We start from the raw sequence: 23,709 nt of genomic DNA on the forward strand, positions 1-23,709 counted from the left end.
TTCTCACCGGTTGCTAAGATAGGGTCAGTTCGTGTTGTGATCTCTCTTGCCGCCATCCGCCATGTATGATTGGCCGCTATATCAGCTTGATATTAAGAATGCATTTTTGCATGGTGACTTACTCGATGAGGTCTACATGGAGCAACCTCCAGGGTTTGTTGCTCAGGGGGAGGATGGTAAGGTGTGCAGACTAAGGAAGGCTATATATGGGCTTAAACAGTCTCCTCAAGCATGGTTTGGTAGATTCAATGAGGTAGTAAAGAAGTTTGGTATGAAACAGTGCAAAGTTGATCATTCTGTATTTAGTCATGACTCTCCGGGAGGAAAAATACTGTTGGTGGTGTATGTAGATGATATTGTTATTACTGGAAATGATAACATGGGTATTGACAGGCTGAAGACTTATCTGTAGGATCATTTTCAGACAAAGGATCTTGGTAAACTAAAATATTTCTTGGGGATAGAGGTAGCAAGATCCAAGTATGGTATTAATCTGTGCCAGAGGAAATATGTGCTTGATTTGCTAGAAGAAACAGGCTTGTTGGGTGCTAAACCTGCTGAAACACCTATGGACACAAATACCAAGCTAAGCAGTGATATGGATGAAGTGTTTGAAGACCCTGGCAGATACCGACGACTTGTGGGTAAACTGAACTACCTAACCATTACTAGACCAAACATTTCATTTGCGGTTAGTGTGGTAAGTCAGTTCATGCAAAAACCTCTGATTCCTCATTGGAATGCAGTTCTGAGAATTGTGAGGTATTTAAAAGGGGCTCCAGGTCGCGGTCTAACATACAAGAGTGGCGGAAAACTTGAAATAGAAGGGTATTTTGATGCTGACTGGGCCGGTTCTATGTCTGATAGGCGGTCTACCACAGGCTATTGCACCTTCCTGGGAGGTAACCTGGTGACATGGAAAAGTAAGAAGCAAACGGTTGTGGCAAGAAGTAGTGCAGAAGCAGAATATAGGGCTATGGCGCACACCGCTTGTGAATTAGTGTGGCTAAGGAACCTTCTACAGGAAGTAGGGTACAACATTAACACTCCAATGAAGCTCTATTGTGACAATCAGGCTGCAATTCATATTTCCTCTAATCCGGTGTTTCATGAAAGAACCAAGCACATTGAAGTTGATTGTCACTTTGTGAGGGAGAAGGTGCTGAATGGAGAGCTAGACACTACATATGTTAATACAGGAAACCAGTGGGCTGACTTATTTACAAAAGGCTTGAGTCGGGGAAGAGTGGACTATATGTAACAAGCTGGGAGTATATGATATATACTCACCAGCTTGAGGGGGAGTGTTAGCGTAGGGGTATTTCTGTCTTTATACCTAGATTAATGTTGTTGATCTGTAATATTGTGTTAGAAACCAGTGCTCCTTATTTAAACAATGGCACATATGTCTTTTCAATTATTTTTAATAATAAAAAGTACTATCTAGCCGACTGGGAGTTATGTTCTTGATACTTCCAGTTTGAACCATCTTTTCTCCTTTCTCTCTCTCTCTTTCTTCCACCTTTCTACCTCTTTCTACATAACCGATCTCAGACAAATAGAACTCCAAGGCAGGTCGAATCATAACACTCACCTTTCTACTTCCCATTGCAACTTTACATCATTGCTATCATCTGTTTCCATTCCCAAGACTGTCCAAGAAGCCCTTACCTCCCCAGGGTGGCGGCTAGCAATGGAAGAGAAACTGCCTGCTCTACAACACAATCACACTTGGGAACTCACTACTCTTCCTCCTACTAAGCATGTTGTTGGGTGTAAGTGGGTCTACACAGTGAAGTATCTTCCAAATGGCAGTGTGGAACGATTGAAGGCTAGGTTAGTGGCCAAGGGCTATCCTCAGTTGTATGGTGTTGGACTATATGGAGACATTTTCTCCTATGGCTAAAATTGGCTCAGTTCGGGTGTTGATATCATTAGTTGCTATGTATTATTGGCCTCTTTTGCAACTTGACATCAAAAATGCCTTCTTGCATGCTGATCTCATTGAGGAGGTGTATATGGAGCAACCACCAGGGTTTGTTGCCTAGGGGGAGGATGGTAAGGTTTGTACACTCAAAAAGGCAATTTAGACTGAAACAATCTCCACGCGCATGGTTTGGCAGGTTCAGTGAAGTAGTGAAAAACTTTGGGATGAAACAGTGTCAAGTAGACCATTCTGTGTTCAGCCATGACTCAAAAGATGGGAAAATCTTGCTAGTGGTGTATGTGGATGATATTGTCATAACTAGGAGTGACAGTAATGGGATTGACAGGTTGAAGAAGTTCCTACAGGAGCACTTCAATACAAAAGATTTGGGTAAGCTGAAGTACTTCCTGGGAATAGAAGTTGCAAGGTCAATACATGGAATTAACTTATGTTAAAGAAAATATGTTCTTGACCTACTTGAAGAAACAAGACTGTTAGGTGCTAAACCAACCGAGACTCCTATGGAACTGAATGTCAAGTTGAGTGTTGATGCAGGAGAAGAGTTTGATGATCCTGGAAGATATAGGAGGTTAGTGGGAAAGTTGAATTATCTGACTATTACACGGCCAGATATATCATTTGTTGTGAGTATGGTGAGTCAATTTATGCAACATCCTCAGATTCCTCATTGGGAAGTAATTCTAAGGATTGTTAGGTACCTAAAGGGTGCTCCAGGTCGTGATTTGCTATACAAAAGTGGAGGGACTCTTGAGATAGTAGGTGTTGAAGATTAATTAGTTTTATGATGTTTTTCTGAGTAGATGTTTTATGTTAGTTGTTAGAGAGGAGGTGGGGACCACAGTAGTTATGTGAGTCCAAATTTTATTATGTTTTTGTGTGTTATATATGATGTTTTATGTTTTGTCGCCCTATAAGGGCATAGTTGTCTTTGTACTATTCTATTATTTTAGTATAAATAATAAGTGAAGGGGGCGGCCAGATTATTGCTCTCTTTTCTTTCAACTTCTCTTCTTCTCCTTCTCTCTTCCTTATCTCTTAAAGAAACTACTTTCTTTCATATTTTTTAATTCAGCAGATTCCTACGTGGTATCAGAGCAGCGGCTAGGGTTTCTTGAAGCATTCTCATGCAGCCCTAGATCAGCCGACTGCATGAAGTAGTAAAGGGCTGATCGATCTGCTATAAATTGCCCAGTTCTTGGAGTTTTTGGTGGGATCTAAACATCAGGAAGGTGATCTACTGTTCGACATCAAAATCAAGGAGAACTGGAGTACGGGGAAGAGTCCCAGAAAAGTTGGACTCTTTGTTTTTTATCTGATCTTGGGCGCCCAGGTATTGTTAGTTTTTTTTTATTTTTTGAAGAGGGCGGTTTGGTTTCTAGAATTTTCTAGGCCCCTCGGAGTGATCGATTCACTTTTCTCTCTATTGGGAGGCGTGGGGAGGAGAGAGATTTCCCTCCAGCTAGGGTTTTCTTCTTCCGGAAGGGTTGGTTTCTATGTGTGATATTAAATTATTTTTTGAAGGTCTCCAATCTATTTTTTTCATACTATTGAACTGTTTAAAGTAAAATGGAGAGTTGGAATACCAAGATGAAATCTATCGATACTGTGGGACTGGGTGTTGGAGGTAGTAGTGATATTTTTTGGTCTGGGATCATTACTACAGTAAAACTTGATGGTACGAATTATTTGGAGTGGGCACAATCAGCTAAGATGGCTATTGGTGCCCGTGGAAAATTAGGGTATCTCACTGGGGAGGAGAAGAAACCTGATACAGACTCTTCCCGATGGGTGCAAGAGAATTACATGGTAATGTCCCGGCTGTGTAATTCTATGTTACCTCATATTGCAAAAAATTTCCTATGGGCTAATATTGCTAAGGAGATTTGGGATGGAGTGACTGAAACCTACTCTCAGAAGCAAAATGAAGTCAGAGCCTATCAATTAAGAAATCAGGTGATAAATATGAAACAGGGAGAAAAACCTCTTGCTGTGTATTTTTCCATGCTGAAAACACTATGGCAAGAAATAGATCACTTAGAAACTGTGGTATGGGAAAGTGTAAATGATGCAGCAACTCATCATAGACTGGTAGAGAGGAATAGGGTTTTTGAGTTCTTGGTAGGGTTGAACCCTGAATTTGACATTGCTAGACAGCATATTCTTTCTAGGGAGGGTGTGACACTCTCTCAGGCCTATGCTTTTGTCTCTGGAGAGGAGAGTAAGAGGAATGTAATGCTGAGACAGCCTGGGATTGGACCAGTCGGCTATGGTTGGTACAACAAAACCTAAGCCGAATGGAGACAGGGGGAGTAGTGAGACTAGAAGGGAAGATAAGAAGGACTTGGTGTGTGATTATTGCAAGAAGCCTAAGCATACCAGGGACACTTGTTGGAAACTTTATCCAAATCTTATGCCTGCTCGGATAAGAAACAAGAAGGGAAATGCAAATGTAGCCACTACAGGAGACTCTTTAGCCCCTCTCTCCCAAACTGATTGGGAATCCATTGCAGTAGCAGCAGTGAGAATAGAATTGGAGAGGTATGGACAGCTTATGAATAAGAAAGATTCACCCAGCTCTACCCTTCCAGATGAACAGCAGAATGCAGGAGCCAACTACACCACTTCCTTTGCACATACAGGTAGTTCTTATGCAATTGCAAATCTTGCATCCACTTCAGGTAAAGAGGAACCTCCCTGGATTATAGACTCAGGAGCATATGAGCATATGACTAATGCCCCTACCTTTTTCAATTCCTATCAGTTGTGTTCTGGTAGAGATAGAGTCTCTACAGCAGATGCTTAACATATGTTCATTGCTGGGAAGGGGAGAGTTAGAGTGACCAATGATATAACTCTGTCTTCTATTTTACATGTCCCTAGACTTCATACCAACCTACTGTCTGTTAGTTCTTTGACAAAAAATTTGAATTGTTCTGTGACCTTTCTTCCTGGTAATTGTGTTTTGCAGGATCTGGCGTCAAAGAAGATGATTGGGAGTGGTCGTGAGGTGAATGGAGTCTACCTTCTGGATGAGATTCCGAGACATCAAGGCCATCATGTTAGCAGCAACAGTAGTAGTGGGTCAGAGTCAGTGAACCAAATTATGCTTTGGCACAAGCACTTGGGACATCTTTCTTTTAGTTCTTTGAAATGTCTTTTCCCAAAGTTGTTTGAGTCTGTTCAATTATCTACTTTGGAGTGTGAGAGTTGTCAGTTAGGAAAGCACTGTAGACAGTCTTTTAAACCAAGTAATAAAAGAAGTACTTCTGCTTTTAATATTGTTCACGTTGATGTATGGGGGCCATATCAAATCCCTTCCAATGGGAGGATTCCGTTACTTCCTCTTGTTTGTGGATGACTATACACGATATTCTTGGATATATTTGATGAGATCACGTGATGAGGTTCCTAACTTAGTGCGACAATTCCACCAGATGGTTCTCACACAATTTGGAGTGAAAACTAAGGCTTTTAGATCAGATAATGCCAAAGAATACTTTGAGAAGGACCTGACCACGCATCTCTTAAAACATGGTGTAGTTCATCAGAGCAGTTGTGCAAATACACCGCAACAGAATGAAGTTGCTGAGAGGAAAAACAGACACATTGTGGAGGTGGCAAGGAGTCTTATGGTGTGTGCTTCAGTTCCTATGCAGTTTTGGGGAGATGCAGTTCTTACAACTGTGCATTTGATTAACAGTGTTCCTTCATGGGCTTTGGGGTTTAAGGTGCCATTTAGCCTTCTTTTTCCAAATGGAGAGATATTTCATATACCTCTGAGGGTTTTTGGTTGTGTTTCTTTTGTTCACATTCTTGGCCCTCATCGCAAGAAATTGGATCCTAAGGCCAAGAAATGTGTTTTTCTTGGGTATGCTCAGAACCAAAGGGGGTATTGCTGTTATGACCCAGTGTCGAGGAGCAGATTTTTCACTATGAATGTTACCTTTTTTGAATCCACATTCTTCTTCTCAAGTGGTTCTCCTTAGGGGGAGAGTTTTGGGGAGAACTCACAATCTGTTCCTCTTCCTGTTTCTGTGGTGCCTCCATCAATTCAGCCAGCATCTACATCAGTTCAACCACCACTTGCAACATCAGTTCAACCAGCACCTGCACCTTCAGTTTCATTACTTGAGCCACTACGAGCAGCCTCACAGCAATATCAGCGCCGACAGATGATGGTTAACTCCACACATCCTCAACCCACACCACTCTCTGTCAGTCCTTTTGAAACTCCAAATTCGGCAGATACAGTTCCAAGTATTCCTCTTGAGGCTAAGCCTGTTATGTTTTCTGATGATAATGTTTCTGTCCCTAACACCATTGTTGCAATTGATCCCACTGACCTTGATCTTCCCATTGCACTTCGTAAGGGGAAGAGAAAGTGTACAGCCCACTGCATTTCACACCATCTTTCCTACAATGCCTTATCACCCTCCTATCGTGCTTTTCTTTCTTCCCTGGATTCTATGTCTATACCCTGGAATGTTATTGAGGCTCTCTCCAAACCTAAGTGGAAAACAACCATGCAAGATGAAATGGATGCTTTGGTCAAAAACCAAACTTGGGAAATAGTTGATCTCCCCCCAGACAAGGAGACAGTCGGATGTCGATGGGTATTCACAGTGAAGTATAAGGCCGATGGCAAGGTTGGTAGCAAAAGGGTATACTCAGACCTATGGTGTTGATTATCTGGAAACCTTTGCACCAGTAGCTAAGATGAGTTCAGTTCGTATCCTTTTATCTCTAGCAGCCACCTATTCATGGCCCTTGTTCCAGCTTGATGTCAGAAATGCTTTCCTCAATGGTGACTTACAGGAGGAGGTATATATGGACATTCCAACAGGCTTTTATGAAAATGTTGGTAAAGGAAAGGTGTGCAGACTCAAAAAATCTCTATATGGACCGAAACAGTCACCTAGGGCTTGGTTTGACAGGTTCAGAGGGACACTCATCCGTTTTGGATACACACGGACACAGTCTGATCACACCCTCTTTGTGAAGAGGAGAGATGCTCTGGTGTCAATTCTGATTGTGTATGTGGATGATATAGTGGTGATAGGAAATGATCTGGAGGAGATTGATGATCTCAAAAAATGATTGCAACAAGAATTTGAGATCAAAGATCTTGGTGAGCTCAAATACTTCTTAGGGATTGAAGTTGCAAGATCCAAGCATGGGATCTTCATTTCACAGAGAAAGTATGTACTTGACCTACTGCGAGAGACTGGGAAGCTGGGGGCCAAACCAGCAGACACTCCTATTGATCCAAATCACAAAATTAATGGTGTGGATGGTGAATTGGTAAAGGATGTGGGGAGATATCAAATAATGGTGAGCCGACTACTGTATTTGTGTATGACATGACCAGATATTTTTTATGCTGTCAGTGTTGTGAGTCAGTACATGCATGCACCTCAGGTTCAGCACTGGGAAGCTATTGAGAGAATACTTGCATATCTGATAAAGCACCCTGGCAGAGGCATTCTTTTCTCAAATCATGAGAATCTGAAGCTAGAATCCTATACAGATGCAAACTGGGCAAGATGCTTAGATGACAGGAGGTCTACATCAGGAGTGTGTACCTTTGTAGGTGGAAACTTGATCTCCTGGAAGAGTAAGAAGCAAGCGGTTGTGGAAAGGTCAAGTGCAGAGGCTGAGTATAGATCCATGGCTCGTGGTGTCTCAGAACTTCTTTGGGTTAGATCTCTTTTTAGTGGGATTGGGGTGAAAGCAGAGGAACCTATGATGTTATACTGTGACAATTAGGCTGCAACCAATATTGCCCACAATCCAATTCAGCATGATAAGACAAAACACATTGAAGTTGATAAACACTTTATAAGAGAAAGGGTAACAACCGGAGAAGTTTGTTTGCCTTATGTCTCTTCAGAGTTGCAGTTGGCTGATGTTCTCACTAAAGGGGTGGCAAAGAACAAGCTTAACATGATCTACACAAGTTGGGAATGTGAATGTGTGACATTTACTCCCAACTTGAGGGGGAGTGTTGAAGATTAATTAGTTTTATAATGTTTTTCTGAGTAGATGTTTTATGTTAGTTGTTAGATAGGAGGTGGGAACCACAGTAGTTATGTGAGTCCAAATTTTATTATGTTTTTGTGTGTTATATATGTTGTTTTATGTTTTGCCGCCCTATAAGGGCATAGTTTTCTTTGTACTATTCTATTATTTTAGTACAAATAATAAGTGAAGGGGGCGGCCAGAGTATTGCTCTCTTTTCTTTCAAATTTCTCTTCTTCTCTTCTTCTCCTTCTCTCTTCCTTCTCTCTTCAAGAAACTACTTTCTTTCATACTTTTTAATTCAATAAATTCCTACTAGGCTATACAAATGTTGATTGGGCTAGTTCTGTATTAGACAAGAGATCAACTATAAGGTATTGTACCTTCCTTGGTGGCAATCTTGTAACTAGGAAGAGTAAGAAATAAACAGTGGTGGCAAGGAGTAGTGCAGAAGTTGAGTACAAGGTTATGGCTCATACCACATGTGAACTAGTATGGTTGAAGAACTTGCTACAAGAGATAGAATTCTCAGTTGACAAACCCATGAGACTATATTGTGATAATCAAGCAGTTGTTCACATCTCTTCTAATCTAGTCTTCCATGAGAGAACCAAGCATATTGAGGTCGATTGTCACTTGTAAGAGAGGAAGTGATCAGTGGAGTAATAACCACATCTCATGTGAGCTCGGGAAATCAGTGGGAAGATCTCTTTACAAAGGGATTGTCTCGGGGCAGAGTAGATTATATTTGTTACAAGCTGAGACTATATGACATATACTCTCTAGCTTGAGGGTTATATATGTTGTTTTATGTTTTGCCACCCTATAAGGGCATAGTTTTCTTTGTACTGTTCTATTATTTTAGTATAAATAATAAGTGAAGGGGGCGGCTAGATTATTGCTCTCTTTTCTTTCAAACTTCTCTTCTTCTCCTTCTCTCTTCCTTCTCTCTTCAAGAAACTACTTTCTTTCATACTTTTTAATTCAGTAAATTCCTACTAGGGTATACAAATGTTGATTGGGCTAGTCCTGTATTAGACAAGAGATCAACTACAAGGTATTGTACCTTCCTTGGTGGCAATCTTGTAACTAGGAAGAGTAAGAAATAAACAGTGGTGGCAAGGATTAGTGCAGAAGTTGAGTACAAGGTTATGGCTCATACCACGTGTGAACTAGTATGGTTGAAGAACTTGCTACAAGAGATAGGGTTCTCAGTTGACAAACCCATGAGACTATATTGTGATAATCAAGCAGTTGTTCACATCTCTTCTAATCTAGTCTTCCATGAGAGAACCAAGCATATTGAGGTCGATTGTCACTTTGTAAGAGAGGAAGTGATCAGTGGAGTGATAACCACATCTCATGTGAGCTCGGGAAATCAGTGGGCAGATCTCTTTACAAAGGGATTGTCTCGGGGCAGAGTAGATTATATTTGTTACAAGCTGGGACTATATGGCATATACTCTCCAGCTTGAAGGGAAGTGTTAGAGTTCACAGAATAGGGGTATTTTGGTCATTTGGTTTTATCTATTTGAGAGTGAAAGGTCTGTTTTATTCAAGTTTAAGTTGTGTCCCATCACTTATGAGGGACAACATTGTCTTTCTTGTAACTAAGTTTATTCAAGATAAATACAAGTGGGTCGACTAGAGAGGACTATTTTTCCTCAACTGGCCAAACCCTTCTTCTCCTTCATCTTCTTCTTCTCTTCTTCTCCTTCCTCTTCTTCTTCTCTACTTTAACCTAGAACTGAATAGGGTTTTCACATCCTCTTAGTTGGACTTTGCTTTCCCACCTCTTCAATCCCATTATACTCCACCGTGTTACTAAGGATCCTCTTAACAGCCTTCATATGAGAAACATTGGGAGCATGCATAAACTGACTTCATATGAACCATTGCCCTATAAAAATAATCTGAGCCACAACAACTCTACAACACCATGAGCCATTTCTGCTTCTACACTTAATCTTGCAACAACACTTTGTTTCTTGCTTCTCCATTTAACTAAATTTCCTTCAACAAAGGTACAATATCCTGATGTAGACTTTTTGTCTCATATAGAACATGTCCAATCAGCACCAATAAAAGCCTCAATCTCAAGTTATGCTTCTTGAATAGACTTCACTTGTTAGGACATGTCTTCAAATATCTAAGGGTCCTCAAACATCCTTCATATGAGAAACATTAGGAGCACACATGAATTGACTCACAACATGTACCACATAGGCAATATCTGGCCTGGTAAGAAATAATAATATCAATTTTCCCACAAGCCTTTAATACCTTCCCCATCCAACTCCTACAACCCATGGTTCACCTCCATTGGTGTATCAATAGGTCTACTCCCCATCATACATATTTCCTTTAATAAGTCTAGGATATACTTTCTCTAGCAAATGTGTATTCCTTCTTTTGACCTTGCAACTTCAATCCTTAAAAAGAAATTCCCAAGAACAGGCCTCCTCTTTAATAAGCATGGGCATATGAAAGTTGAAGTTTATACTAATGCTGATTGGGCCAATTCAATGGATGATAGAAAATCCACCAATGGTTATTGTACCTTTGTGAGAGGAAATCTTGTTACTTAGAGAAGTAAGAAACAAAGTGTAATGGCCAGGTCTAGTGCAAAGGTAGAATACAGGGCCATGTCCCATGGAGTTGCAAAGGTTCTACGGACTAAGAACTTGTTAGGTGAATTAGCATTTGCAATTGATGGCCCTATGTCACTCTATTGTGACAATAAAGCTACCATCCATATTGGAGCTAATCTTGTCCTCCATGATAGAACAAAGCACATTGAGGTGGATAAAAACTTTATGAAGGAGAAATTAGAGAAAGGGAGAGGTGTTCACTCCATATGTCAACGCTAAAGAGCAACTTGCAGGCATTCTTACAAAGGGCCTTCATTATTTATGGCATTATGAACTTTCTAAGAAGCTGGGGATGATAGATATTTATGCCCCAACTTGAAGGGGAGTGAAGTAATATACTTGGTTTATGTGCTACAAGGGCACTTGAGTCTTTTTACTTTATTTTGTACTATCTCCCTACAATATGAATAATAGATCCCAGGAATTTTGCTTTTTTGCTCTCTCATTTTTTTTCATCTTTTCTTCTTCTCTTCCTCTCTTCTTCCTTCTTCCCTCTCCTTCCTACTCAGTTTTCTCCACGATAAGTGCTTCCTCACCTCCAACCATTCATCCTCCCAAGTTATGTTGTGATTAGGAGTTGTAAGAGTTCTAACTTGCTACTGAATTTATGATCAGATTAGGATTACTATTCGTTTTATTGGTTACTAGTCCATGTAGGATTGCGAACTTTTAATTGGAAATAAAGGGCCTTATGCAGATCAAAGTAGCATGCTCTGTTTGGTTTTCTGAGATGCTTGAGTTTGAGATGAGAGTTCTGGTCCCTTAGGTTTTCTGCCCTTCCCATTTTTCTTCATAGTTTTCTGTTTCCAGTGTTGCTACAGTATCTAATTTTCTTAGTTTTTTATCAGTAAGAAAGAAGATTCTATTAATATCAATTTCAAGTATCACAATAGGTGGAATTTCCACCTTAGAGAAACTCTATAATTTATAATTTGCCCAGAACATTTGGTGCCTCCTTGTCCCTTGTTTGGATAATACATCTGTCATCCCATTTGTTGATCTTCTCACCCATTTAAAGACAGCATTCAGCTCTCCTGATATGCTTTCTATTCCCCGAAAAGTATGTCCATAGACCCATGGGACTTGGGAGCTACCTCTTACCCAATGAAATGACCACCTGTGAGTCCCCTTCCACCTCCAAGTTGTGGAAACCGAATTGCTTAGCAAATTTTAGCCCATGGAGTAATCCACACATCTCTGCTTTCAATGCATTACCATCTGTTAATGGCCCTGAACACAATGCTAAGATTTTCCTTCTGAGTCCCTGAAAACTCCTCCCAACCTTGCCACAACCTGACTACCAATGTAACTCCCATCAAAGTTGAGTTTAACAAAGTTGATTTCTGGGGATCTCCATTCCATATTTACTCTTTCCTTGGCTTGAGCGGAAGAAGCCACTTCCTTCCAAGTTCTCAAAATGTCATTTGTTGAGAAGCCTTGAAAGTCCTCCATGGTATCACTCAATGTGCAACTTTAATTTTTACCAAATCCACGACTTCCATTTTCTGATCGATTTTTTGCATTAAAGATCCTCCCATTTGTTTCTTCCCATACAGTTTATAACATGGCAGCTCTCATTGCTTTCCACAAAAGTCTTCCCCTTTTTTTGGTTTCTCAAGAAGTTTGGATCAAAGAGACCCACCACATGAATTTGAATTAGCTGAATGCTTTAGCTGTTCAGCAGGCTGTGGAGCCAATGATGAGGTTCCACACCAGTAATAAATTCATGGGCCCCATGTATTTAATACTGGCATGGAACCTTATCATTGGTTCCACAGCCCACTGAACAGTTAAAGCATTCAGCTAAACCTTGCTCCCTCCACATCCTGAGGAGGAGTCCACCTGCACCCAAAGAGAGAACAAAGCTGCTCCTAAATACAAAGTACAAAAGGACAGGATAAAAATATATGGGAGATGGTTTCACCATTGTTCTTACACAGAAAGCACATGTGAGAAGATAGGCATTTATTTGGCCTTCTTTTCTGCAGCATATCACAAGTGTTAATCTTTTCAAGGAAAACTTCCTAAAACTAATTTTCTTATTTTTATATTAGCCTCAATTCATTCCTGCTTAATTTTCTGATGATCCTACAGTTAGGCTGCAGTAATATTCTTTCCAAAATTTATGATCTTTTCACTTAATGCAATTTAGTCAGACATTTAAAAATTAAATCAGCGAAGAATTTGAAATATCACTTTAGGGCTAAAGGAATTTGGTGAGGAACATCTTCTCATGTACCTCTTTTATTTTCAATGAAATATGGTTATCTTATCTCAGAAAAACAATGGTGATGTGCATACAATCCACATATGCCCTATCTTGTCTTTTGATGCATCCTTTCTATCATTGTCAATTTTTGGTTGTTCTTTGGTTGGGATAGATATTGCAATTCTAGAAGTAAAAATATTGCTAAGCATTGTAAATAAATCTAGATCCTAATTAAGAACACAAGGATGAGGATGACCAATAAAGTAGAAAAAAAACTGACAAAATAAAATGTTTTCTGGAAAATGTACCAGAAAAAGACAGTTCAAGGACCAATATCATTATTTGTATAACTATTGTCAACCTATGGTACCCAGATACCTCTACATGGTGCTGTATTGTGTCAGACACTTCAATTTTTCGTGCAAATTTCATATGCAGCTATGTTATTGCTGTATCTGGGTGTCATAGCTGTCAATGCTTGGAGACATGTTTCCAGGCTCTCAGAAGCAAAAGAAAATAATCGGTCCATTCAAATTCTTTCAACAAGAACCAATTCATCAGAAAACGGTTATGACATAGTAAGTTCGATGCAATCACCATGAATTTCCAGCAGCATTGGAAATGATATCATAAATTATCCACGGGTGAATCCCTACTAGTGTACCAAGAAAAATAGCCTCCGTTGAAGCAACAAGATGAATGCCCTCAAGAACTTCATTTACCATTTTGACTTTGCTACAAGAGATGAAAAATAGTAATTAACATATGGATCTCAGATGTCATAATTTCAACAACTAAAGGTAACAATAGTTCATTAAATTAGTTCAGATATAGGAGTGCCAAAACAAGAATAATTTTTCAGTAGTTTGCTCAATATACATTAACAGAAAAATGATAAATAAACTCATAGATAAATCATGAAAACATCTCAAAGGAATATGGTTCTCATCAGACTTTCTTTCAACCAGGAATACCTATGAGACAGAAGGAAGCTTACCTCCCAGCACCAACTTCACCACCAAAAATGTAAAGCTTTTCACACATTGCTGTTTGCAGGAATTAATATTTATAATTAGATACATAAAAGAGTAAGCTAATTGCAAACACGAGTCATAATTTCTATTCAAACAAAAACTGTTTTCCACAATGTGTCATAGCAATGGTATTCATAGACCATACCTGACAGAACAGGCTGTGCCTTTGCAATTGCCTCTGACCTCCCAGAGGTCGTGATCTAAAAATAATAAAAATAAAATTTAGCATCCTACAAGATTATATGATATCTGAGGAGATGAATAATGGACATCCCCTTATGTCATGCTCTAAAATAGAAAAAATAAAGAATTACTTAGGACTTAATTTTACCATGATTTTTCCATTTAAAGCCTCAGATGTACCCCTAGAAACATATGCATCTACAAGGAAAGCTACCTCACCATCCTCTGCAAGTTTTAAAACAGGTCAATTTGCAAATGATAGGCATAAATACGCTTTTTTTTTTGGGGGGGGGTGGGGAGGGGGGAGAGAGAGAGAGAGAGAGTCATAAATTGATACAATCATAAAACCTTTAAATTGATTGGTCATAGTGAATTGATACTGTTAGAATGCTCGAGTCGGGTATTTTGGTCATTCTGGTGTATCTTCTTGAAAGTGAAATGTCTATTGTATCTGAGTTTAAGTTATGTGTCCCATCTTCTATGAGGGACAAAATTGTCTTTCTTGTAACTCAAGTTTTATGAATAAAAGTCAAGTGGGTCGGCTAGGAGAGTGATTTTAACATTCTCTCTTCTAGTCTGGCCGAAGACTCTTCTCCTCTCCTTCTTCTTCTTTCTCTTTTCTTTCTTCTTTCTTCTTCTCTACTTTGACCTAGAATCAACTAGGGTTTATTCACATGGTATCAGAGCATTAAGGTCTCGTGTTTTCTTGCTGCTGTCTTCTTCCTGGGTTCGCCGCCAGCTTCACAGAAGGTTTCATCATCCTACAGCTGACCTGATTGAAGACTCGATAAAGGGCTGAAAAGGAGTTGCCGTTTTAAGGGCCTGGAGGCGAGAATGCCTCTGGCCGGTGCTGTGATGGTCGTTGAAGTGGTATACTAGACCCTCTATTCAGTGTACGAAGAGGGCTGGACGTATACAGGTATGGACACTGCTGTCGTGTGTTCAGAAATGGACTGTGAATGATAATTTTTTGTGCTTCAAAAGTTAGTTGTTGTGGTGCTGGGTGAAACTGATACACATATCAGTCATGTTCTTTTGTTTTCTTGCTCGCATGTGTGCTGAAAGAAGAGTAGTAGACTGCTGATGTCCACGACAGCAGTGGTGTGGTGTTGGTTGTGTTGTGGTGGCTGACATATCTATGATTCTAAATGCTTAAAAGTGAACCCCTAGACCTTGTGTGTAATCAGTTCTGTAGTATGAAGAACAAGTGTTCTATGAAATGACTGAGTAATTTCAGCAGTTGTGTGTTGATGGTAAATGGTTCTGCAGTGTGCAGTCCAAGTGTTTGATGTGTTGACTGAATGATTTCAGCTTTAGAGTGTAGTGTGTAATGTGCAGTTGAAGAAAGTGGGGTTGGTGGTATCATAAGTGAGATAAGTCTTGTGACGAGTGTGAGATTGTGGTGTATATTCAAATGTGAAATAATTGAGATGGCTTCAACTATAGTTGGGAATGACAACAAAACCGGCATCATGCTTTCTTCAGATTATCCAAGTGTTCAAATGACATCCATCAAGTTGAATGGTGAGAACTACGTACCATGGGCAAAATCTGTGGAGGTGTTCTTGAAGGCCAAGAGGAAAGTAAAACATGTGAGGGAGGAGAAACCTCCCTCTGATTCTCCTGGGTTCAGTGATTGGGAACAAGATGATGCACAGATAATGACATGGCTTTGGAACAGCATGGAACCAAAGATTAGTGTGAACTTCATGTTCCTAGATACAGCCAAAGAGATATGGGATCATGCTAAAAAGTTGTACTCTGGACAAGACAACGCAACTAGGGTATATCAGTTATACCAAGAGTACTTCAATTTGAAACAAGGAAGTCAAAGCTTAGAAGAGTATTATGCAAGTTTGAGGAACATCCACAATGAGCTAAATGTGTATCACCCTCTAACATCAGATGTCCAGATCCAACAACAGCAACGTGAACAACTTGATGTGACTAGGTTTCTTGTGGGCTTGAAGGCTGAGTATGAGCCTATCAGAGCACAGATATTGAGGGGATCAGCTCTCCCCTCACTTGAAGAAGTTTTTGCCCGTCTTAAGAGGACATCCATTGAACCGGTGGAACATTCTTCCTTCTCTGATAGATCTGGTTTGGTAGTGACTAAAGGGAGTGGCCGTGGAAGTAGAAGTGGTGGTGGTAGCAGTGGCCCTCCAAGCAACCGTGGTGGACACATATTTAACCGGGCTAGTGGCCGGACTGGAGGCCGAGAGTCAAGGGGAGGCCGTGGAAAAGGAAGGGGTAATGCTCAGAGAAAATGTACACATTGTGGCTTAGAGGGGCACACAATTAATTTCTGCTATGATTTGCGTGGTCCACCCAACACTTCTTGTGCCTACACCCCGCAACAAAACGGTGTAGCTGAACGGAAAAATAGACATCTTCTTGAAACTGCTCGGTCCTTGATGATCAATATGCATGTCCCAAAGCATTTTTGGAGTGATGTTGTTCTTACATCCTGTTTTCTGATAAATCGGATGCCCATGTCAATCCTTGGAAGTCAATCCCCTTTCTCTGTGTTGTTTCCCACTTTGTCTCCATTTCCTCTCACCCCAAGAGTCTTTGGCTGTGTTTGTTTTGTTTAACACTTGGGGCCTGGAGTAGACAAGCTAGATGCTCGAGCTACAAAGTGTATTTTTCTTGGCTACTCAAGGACTCAGAAAGGGTATAAGTGTTATAACCCAAAGTTTCATAAATCGTTTGTGTGCCCTGATGTCACCTTCTTTGAATCAGTTCCTTTTTTCTCAGATGTCGGGGTCTCTTCTTCTCCCTCTGTGGTTCCTCTTCCTGTTCCGGTTGTGGACCCTCTTCTCATAGCTCCCATTCCTACTGCAGATGCACATCATATGTCTGTTACTACAGAGAGGCTGCCAATTACTCAAGTGTATACCCGCAGAAGTGCTTCGGACCCCTCCTCCACTTCAGCACCTGTCGACAAATCCTGCTACTGCTCCTCCCTCAGATCTTGATCTCCCTATTGCTTTGCGGAAAGGTAAACGTACTTACTTCTCATCCCATTTCAGACTATGTTTCCACTGCTCACATTTATGCTTCTCATTGCACGTTTATATCATTACTCTCATCAGTTCCCATTCCCAAGACTGTACAGGAAGCCCTTACCTCCCCAGGGTGGCGGCAGGCCATGGAAGAAGAACTCTCTGCTCTACAACATAATCACACGTGGGAACTCACCACCCTTCCTCCTAGTAAGCACATTGTTGGGTGTAAATGGGTCTATACGGTGAAGCATCTTCCTGATGGTAGTGTGGAATGATTGAAGGCACGGTTAGCGGCCAAGGGCTATTCTCAGTTATATGGTGTGGACTATATGGAGACATTCTCTCCTGTGGCTAAAATTGGTTCAGTTCGGGTGTTGATCTCATTAGCTGCTATGTATGATTGGCCTCTCGTACAACTTGACATCAAAAATGCCTTTCTACATGGTGATCTTGTTGAGGAGGTGTATATGGAGCAACCACCAGGGTTTGTTGCTCAGGGGGAGGCTGGTAAGGTGTGCAGGCTCAAAAAGGCAATCTATGGACTGAAACAATCTCCACGTGCATGGTTTGGTAGGTTCAGTGAAGTGGTGAAGGCCTTTGGGATGAAACAGTGCCAGGTTGATCATTCTGTGTTCAGCTATAACTCAAAGGATGGGAAAATCTTGCTAGTCGTGTATGTGGATGATATTGTCATGACTGGAAGTGACAGCAATGGAATTGACAGGCTGAAAAAATTCTTACAGGACCACTTCAATACCAAAGATCTGGGGAAGCTAAAGTATTTCCTAGGAATAGAGGTTGCGAGGTCAAAACAGGGGATCAACCTATGTCAGAGAAAATATGTTCTTGATCTACTTGAAGAAACAGGGTTGTTAGGTGCTAAACCAGCAGAGACTCCTATGGAACTCAATGCCAAGTTAAGTGTGGATGCAGGTGAAGAGTTTGATGATCCTAGAAGACACAGAAGGTTAGTGGGAAAGTTGAACTACCTGACCATTACCCGACCAGATATATCATTTGCTGTGAGTGTGGTGAGTCAGTTTATGCAACATCCCCGGGTTCCTCACTAGGAAGTTGTTCTGAGAATTGTTAGGTACCTAAAGGGTGCTCCAGGTCGTGGTTTGTTATACCAAAAGGGAGGAACTCTTGAGATAGTAGGGTACACAGATGCTGATTGGGTTGGCTCTATATCAGACAGGAGGTCAACCACAGGGTATTGTACCTTCCTGGGTGGCAATCTTGTAACTTGGAAGAGCAAGAAACAAACAGTGGTGGCAAGAAGTAGTGAGGAAGCAGAGTACAGGGCTATGGCCCATACCACATGTGAACTAGTATGGCTGAAGAACTTACTACAGGAGATGGGTTTCTCAATTGACAAACCCATGAAACTATACTATGATAACCAAGTTGCTGTTCACATCTCATCCAATCCTGTCTTCCATGAAAGAACTAAACATATTGAGGTGGATTGTCACTTTGTGAGAGAGAAAGTGATAAGTGGGGTAATAACTACATCTCATGTGAGCTCAGGAAATCAGTGAGCAGATCTCTTCACAAAAGGATTGTCTCGGGGAAGAATAGATTACATTTGTAACAAGCTGGGACTATATGATATATACTCTCTAGCTTGAGGGGGAGTGTTAGAATGCTCGAGTCAGGGGTATTTTGGTCATTCTGGTGTATCTTCTTGAAAGTGAAAGGTCTATTGTATCTGAGTTTAAGTTATGTGTCCCATCTTCTATGAGGGACAAAATTGTCTTTCTTGTAACTCAAGTTTTATGAATAAAAGTTAAGTGGGTCGGCTAGGAGAGTGATTTTAACATTCTCTCTTCTAGTCTAGCCGAAGACTCTTCTCCTCTCCTTCTTCTTCTTCTTTCTCTTTTCTTTCTTCTTTCTTCTTCTCTACTTTGACCTAGAATCAACTAGGGTTTATTCACAGATACAATAATTAAACCTTTAAATTATTAGTCTTAGTAAATTGATATCATAAAAGAAAAAAACTTTAAATTGATTAGTCTTACATCTATAGATAATGTCCTGCAAAACTAAATATTAAACAAAATTAGAGAAGAGAGAGGTGTAAAATGATTTAAATGAATTCTGCACCCATCCAAATACATTGGCCACATGCTAAACTATAACTAAAGAAAAACTGTAAGTTTCCAATGAAGTTTATAGCAATATGTACCCCCTACTTTATATGGTATGGTCATACACCAACCAGTATGGCTTCTCCTAAGAGTATTTACCATGGTTGTAATTGCTGTAAACTCTGATTCTCATCCTAAATTAAGCATAGTCTTTATCATTTCAAGTGATCAATTTTCAAATTGTCAATGTTAAAGTAGCCTCAACTTTATGATTTAATGGAAAACCAATGTTAAAGGTCCTATTTAGAAATCCAAATTCTGCCGAGATAGAATTAGTTGCAGATGGCCTAAAAAGTTGCACAGAACTCAGGAACTTTCATTTGGGTCTAGTTACTTCAATGTTTCCTATGAGTAGACAAGGATATAATAAATGACCACTAGAACCTCAATGTGTTCATTGTCTAATTATACATTGATAGTAATTAAGATATGATGCTGCAAGGATGTTTCCTTGTTTCGGGATCACAGTATCTGGCATTTTCAGAAGTGCATTAGAATCACCAAAACTGTAGTATAGATATCCCCAGCCCTACCAATAATAAAGAAGAAAATTTTGGCAACTATAACTACCCTCTTGCAGACTAGTATGTTATTAATACAAGTGATATGCATCATTGGATGAATACAAGAACTACAAGCCCTCTGGTGTACACTAACACTCCTTGTCCTAATTGAATGAGAGAAGGTCCAGGGCTACATGGAAGAGATGAAAGAAAGGAAAAAGCATAAGCAAAAAGACAAATAAAGCTTCGAAATAATTAAGAACAGTAACTCCCCCAGTGCAAGAGAAAGGAATGCTCCCCTCAAATCCTTAACAATTGCAATGCATGAGGAGATCCACCCAGAAACATAATTTCAAAATTAAAAAAAAAAAAAAAAATTGTAATACCCCCTCCCAAAACCCCAGAGGGGCAGAAAAAAAAAAGAAAAATAAGAGTAACTGTTGCAATAGATGTCAGTCACACCTACCATCATCCAAGAATCCTCATTGGTATAGAGGGTTCAAATTGGACCTACAAAGAAGGAACAGTAGATTTTGGAGTGAAATAAATAGATGTATGCACATACCTCCCTGGCTGCTGAAGGATGGACGAGAATATTCTATAAGCAAGAGGAATACAGATAAGACTTGCTTAGAAGACAAGGTGGAAACTGATAACAGCTGGTTTCATGTCTTTGTATGTGTAAGAGAGAGAGAGAGCTGCTTTTAGTGAACCAACCCCTCTCTCTTTGAATATGATAAATTTATATGTTGAGGTCTACTGGCATGGGACTTTTACAACAGAATTTAATTATGTCATTCTCTCAGTCCCTTTACTCTCTTGCTAGCAAGGACTGCTAACAGGGTTGATAAACCATAAGGTTCACCAGAGAATGTGCACTTCTGTTCATGCTCTGTTTTTCCACACTTCTTTCTCTTTCCTGTACATCTACATTTTTTTTTTATTTAAATGAAAGATGAGATTCTTCTCTTTTTCATTTAAATAAAATGTTTAGAATTTAATGCTAAAACATTATTCCTTTCTGGATTATGATTTCCATGTGGACAATAAGCCAATAGTTGCTTCTGTCCATTTCATGTAGTAACAACCATCAGTGTGTAATATTTATTAATGTAGAAATGACAAGACATTAATACAACAAAGACCCAGGAGTATCAAAATACAAAAAGTTAACTGGGGGGGGGAGGGGGGGGAGCTACATCAAGAAGGGGGCTCTTCTGTAGATCGTGTACAAAAGATGCAACAACATGTTTCCCTTTTCTTTCTGATTAATAAGCTTCCTTTCTTGATTAGGTATATGTCCATACATTTTCTCCAACATATTAAGTTGTATGCTTCACTTCCTTTTTTTTTCTGAGAAGAGATTAGCTTTCATTAAAAGAAAAAGGATGTACATGAGGAGATGTACAAAACTCCAGCAGAACCAAAAACCAAAACCCAAGAAAAGAGAACCTCCTAGAATTTACAAAGGCATTGAGGAGTCACTATGAAAAAAATCCCTCCCCACCCAAGATTTATCCAAAAAGTCGGCCATCTATTCACCAATTAACTGAATTGGTGGTGATGGAAGATTAACTTCCTTTTTCTGCTCTAATTCTACACTGATTTTATCTTTATATTTCCGTCCACTGATTCAAAGTAACATAGGAGTAGTTCCCACAGGCGATAAAATGAAAGAAAGTAGAATGGTTTAGCCAAGTTCAAGAGAAGACCATCTATACCACCAGTGAAACTGAAAAGAAATTACCTTTTACAAATAGAAGGGTCTAGAAGAGTTAAGCAAAGACCAAAAAGGACATGGATTAAAGAAATGAGAAATTACTTAAGAGTCTCATGATTTAACAAATAGACATGGCACCGAATAGAGTGGAATGGCAGAACAGAATCCATGTAGTCGATCCTATATAGTTGAGACAATGCTTGGTTGAGTTGTTGAGTTGAGTTGAGTTGATTCAAGAACTTGAGCATATGACAAGTCTGAAAGGACATGTTTGGAACTCACCCACACATTAACACTGTTAGGTTACATGCAATGGTCAGGACCAGAGGGAATGAATTCCATGAAATCCAGTTGCCTCCGCTTATGCCAGACGGGGGTAGGTTGATATTGACTATAACCATGGAATAATCATCACAAATCATGAATAATAAAATTCTTTTTCCTAATTGACATGAAAACCAGAAAAAGAAATTTGGATTACCTGTGAGACGCTTTTCTAGCTTCTGAATATATGTTGGTGATATAGTTGAATGGAGGATGACAACAGCATCTTTGTGCAACCCTACAAAACAATATAACATTTTTAAATATCAATGAACCATAAAATTCTATGCTTGAAGCTGCATAAAAACCTTTTGCAAGACCGTCATTCCCAAAGAATACATCGTTTATTTGATCTGCATGAGAGATCAATACAACTACAGCTGCAGCATCTGCATACAATAAAAAAAAAAATTAAATAAATACCAAATTCACCAAGTTGTTGAGGATGTGAAACTTTGCTGCAAATTATAGAAAGAAAGGAGAATAATAACTAAAGGATAAGGAACACAAATCACAGTGATCTTTAACATTGATCCAGACTACAAAGTCATATGTAGTAGTTCCCTGGACAATGGAGGATTAATGTGATGATGGTAGACATGCAAAAGGGAAAAAATCCAAAGACTGCTTCAACCTTTTCCTGCCTCAATAGGAGTACCACATTTATCTCCACCCAACTTCAAAAACCCCTCCATCAAAGGCGTGTATATCTGCAAATGTTACAAAAATGACCAATAACAATGGATTAACAGCCAAATACAAAATGCTACAATAGAGAAAAATAAATACATTAAGCTGATTCTCAAAAAACTGAGCACAAAGTTTGAAGTATGAAGAGAGGCTCGAAGAATATTTAAAAATAAACCATCTAAAAGAGATTATAGAGTTCAGGTTTAGCAAAATAAAGAACCGGTTGAGATTGATTGCTAAGAGATACCCATAGAAGTGATCTCTGGTATCTTCATTGGTTATCATGAGGAACGATTGAAGAAGATGTGCCTATAGAATTTTTAAGTATGGCGAATGAAGTGAGATGTGCTTCGGGAGTGTTGTACGGTCTAACATAAAAAGGTAATAAGATGGATATTAGAGCAAGTAGATACACTTCACACACCAAATTATCGAGTAATTCATGTGACACACCCTTAAGATGAAAATGTTCTGAAAATCATATTTGTATTTTAAACTTAGATAAAGTTGAATCAAATCAAATCATGGATCATGTCATAAATCTTATACCAAAAAAAAGAATCATATCATAAATCATAAGATTATTTCTGTTTTCAAAAAACTTGTCAAAAATTAAAAATAGACATATTAATATATATATATAAGTGACTTTCCCTATTTTTAGTCTATATCTACCATATACGTACCTAGAATGACAAAGTTTACTACTTGTACACTAGAAGCCTAAGATGATATAATCATGTCCGAATTGAAAGTCAAATAATCCACATAAGATGGACCATCAACCTACATATGATGGAAAATAAACTAATATGGCTTCTAAAATATCTTATATAATTTGAATAAATCATTTTCTAGCAAGGACTTTAAAATTTTCTCCATTGACAAAACTTGCAACAAACAAAAAACAACAAAGTAGAGAACTAATTCTTAATTGAATTGATAAGAATCGCATGAATCGTATAAATTGTAAGATTCAAATGAAAATTGTAAGTTTTTTTGAAAAAAGGACATGCAAAATGGGCACTACAGCTATTATAGCCAGCAGATATAGACGAGTGAACGCATTTGGGATAAGTGCATGAGGCTGGGAAAGGCACATGGCTGTGTACTAGTCCCCGCATGGTCCCTCCTATAACCAATAAAGTTAACATGATGTAACTAATCAGTACACCACATCATGTCAGACAGATATTTTAATAACAACATTTTTGTTGTGATTCCCAAGAAAGAGAATCAAGATAAAGGTTAAGTCCAAAAAAAAGACAAGT

General features: G+C 39.3%; 1 protein-coding gene across 3 annotated transcripts in view; it reads right to left on the minus strand.

Moving 5' to 3' along the window:
• The window catches only part of LOC104607427 (ketose-bisphosphate aldolase class-II family protein), a 145,092-nt gene that overhangs the window by 118,954 nt on the left and 2,429 nt on the right, over window positions 1-23,709 (minus strand). For 2 of the 3 annotated variants that reach the window (XM_088902420.1, XM_088902422.1), the window contains exons 2-8: window positions 22,383-22,458; window positions 22,057-22,137; window positions 21,906-21,986; window positions 14,192-14,268; window positions 14,006-14,060; window positions 13,824-13,872; window positions 13,424-13,561 (exon numbers count right to left, since the gene is read on the minus strand). In XM_088902420.1, the coding sequence (XP_088758546.1) occupies window positions 13,424-13,561; window positions 13,824-13,872; window positions 14,006-14,060; window positions 14,192-14,268; window positions 21,906-21,986; window positions 22,057-22,137; window positions 22,383-22,458 (557 nt within the window). Of the gene's footprint in view, window positions 1-13,423; window positions 13,562-13,823; window positions 13,873-14,005; window positions 14,061-14,191; window positions 14,269-21,905; window positions 21,987-22,056; window positions 22,138-22,382; window positions 22,459-22,685; window positions 22,758-23,709 lie in introns of those variants that run through there. The other variant, XM_088902421.1, reaches the window with a different exon arrangement.

Source organism: Nelumbo nucifera, chromosome 4, assembly GCF_055504915.1.
Source record: "Nelumbo nucifera cultivar China Antique chromosome 4, China Antique-T2T, whole genome shotgun sequence".
In the NCBI taxonomy this organism is placed as follows: domain Eukaryota; kingdom Viridiplantae; phylum Streptophyta; class Magnoliopsida; order Proteales; family Nelumbonaceae; genus Nelumbo; species Nelumbo nucifera.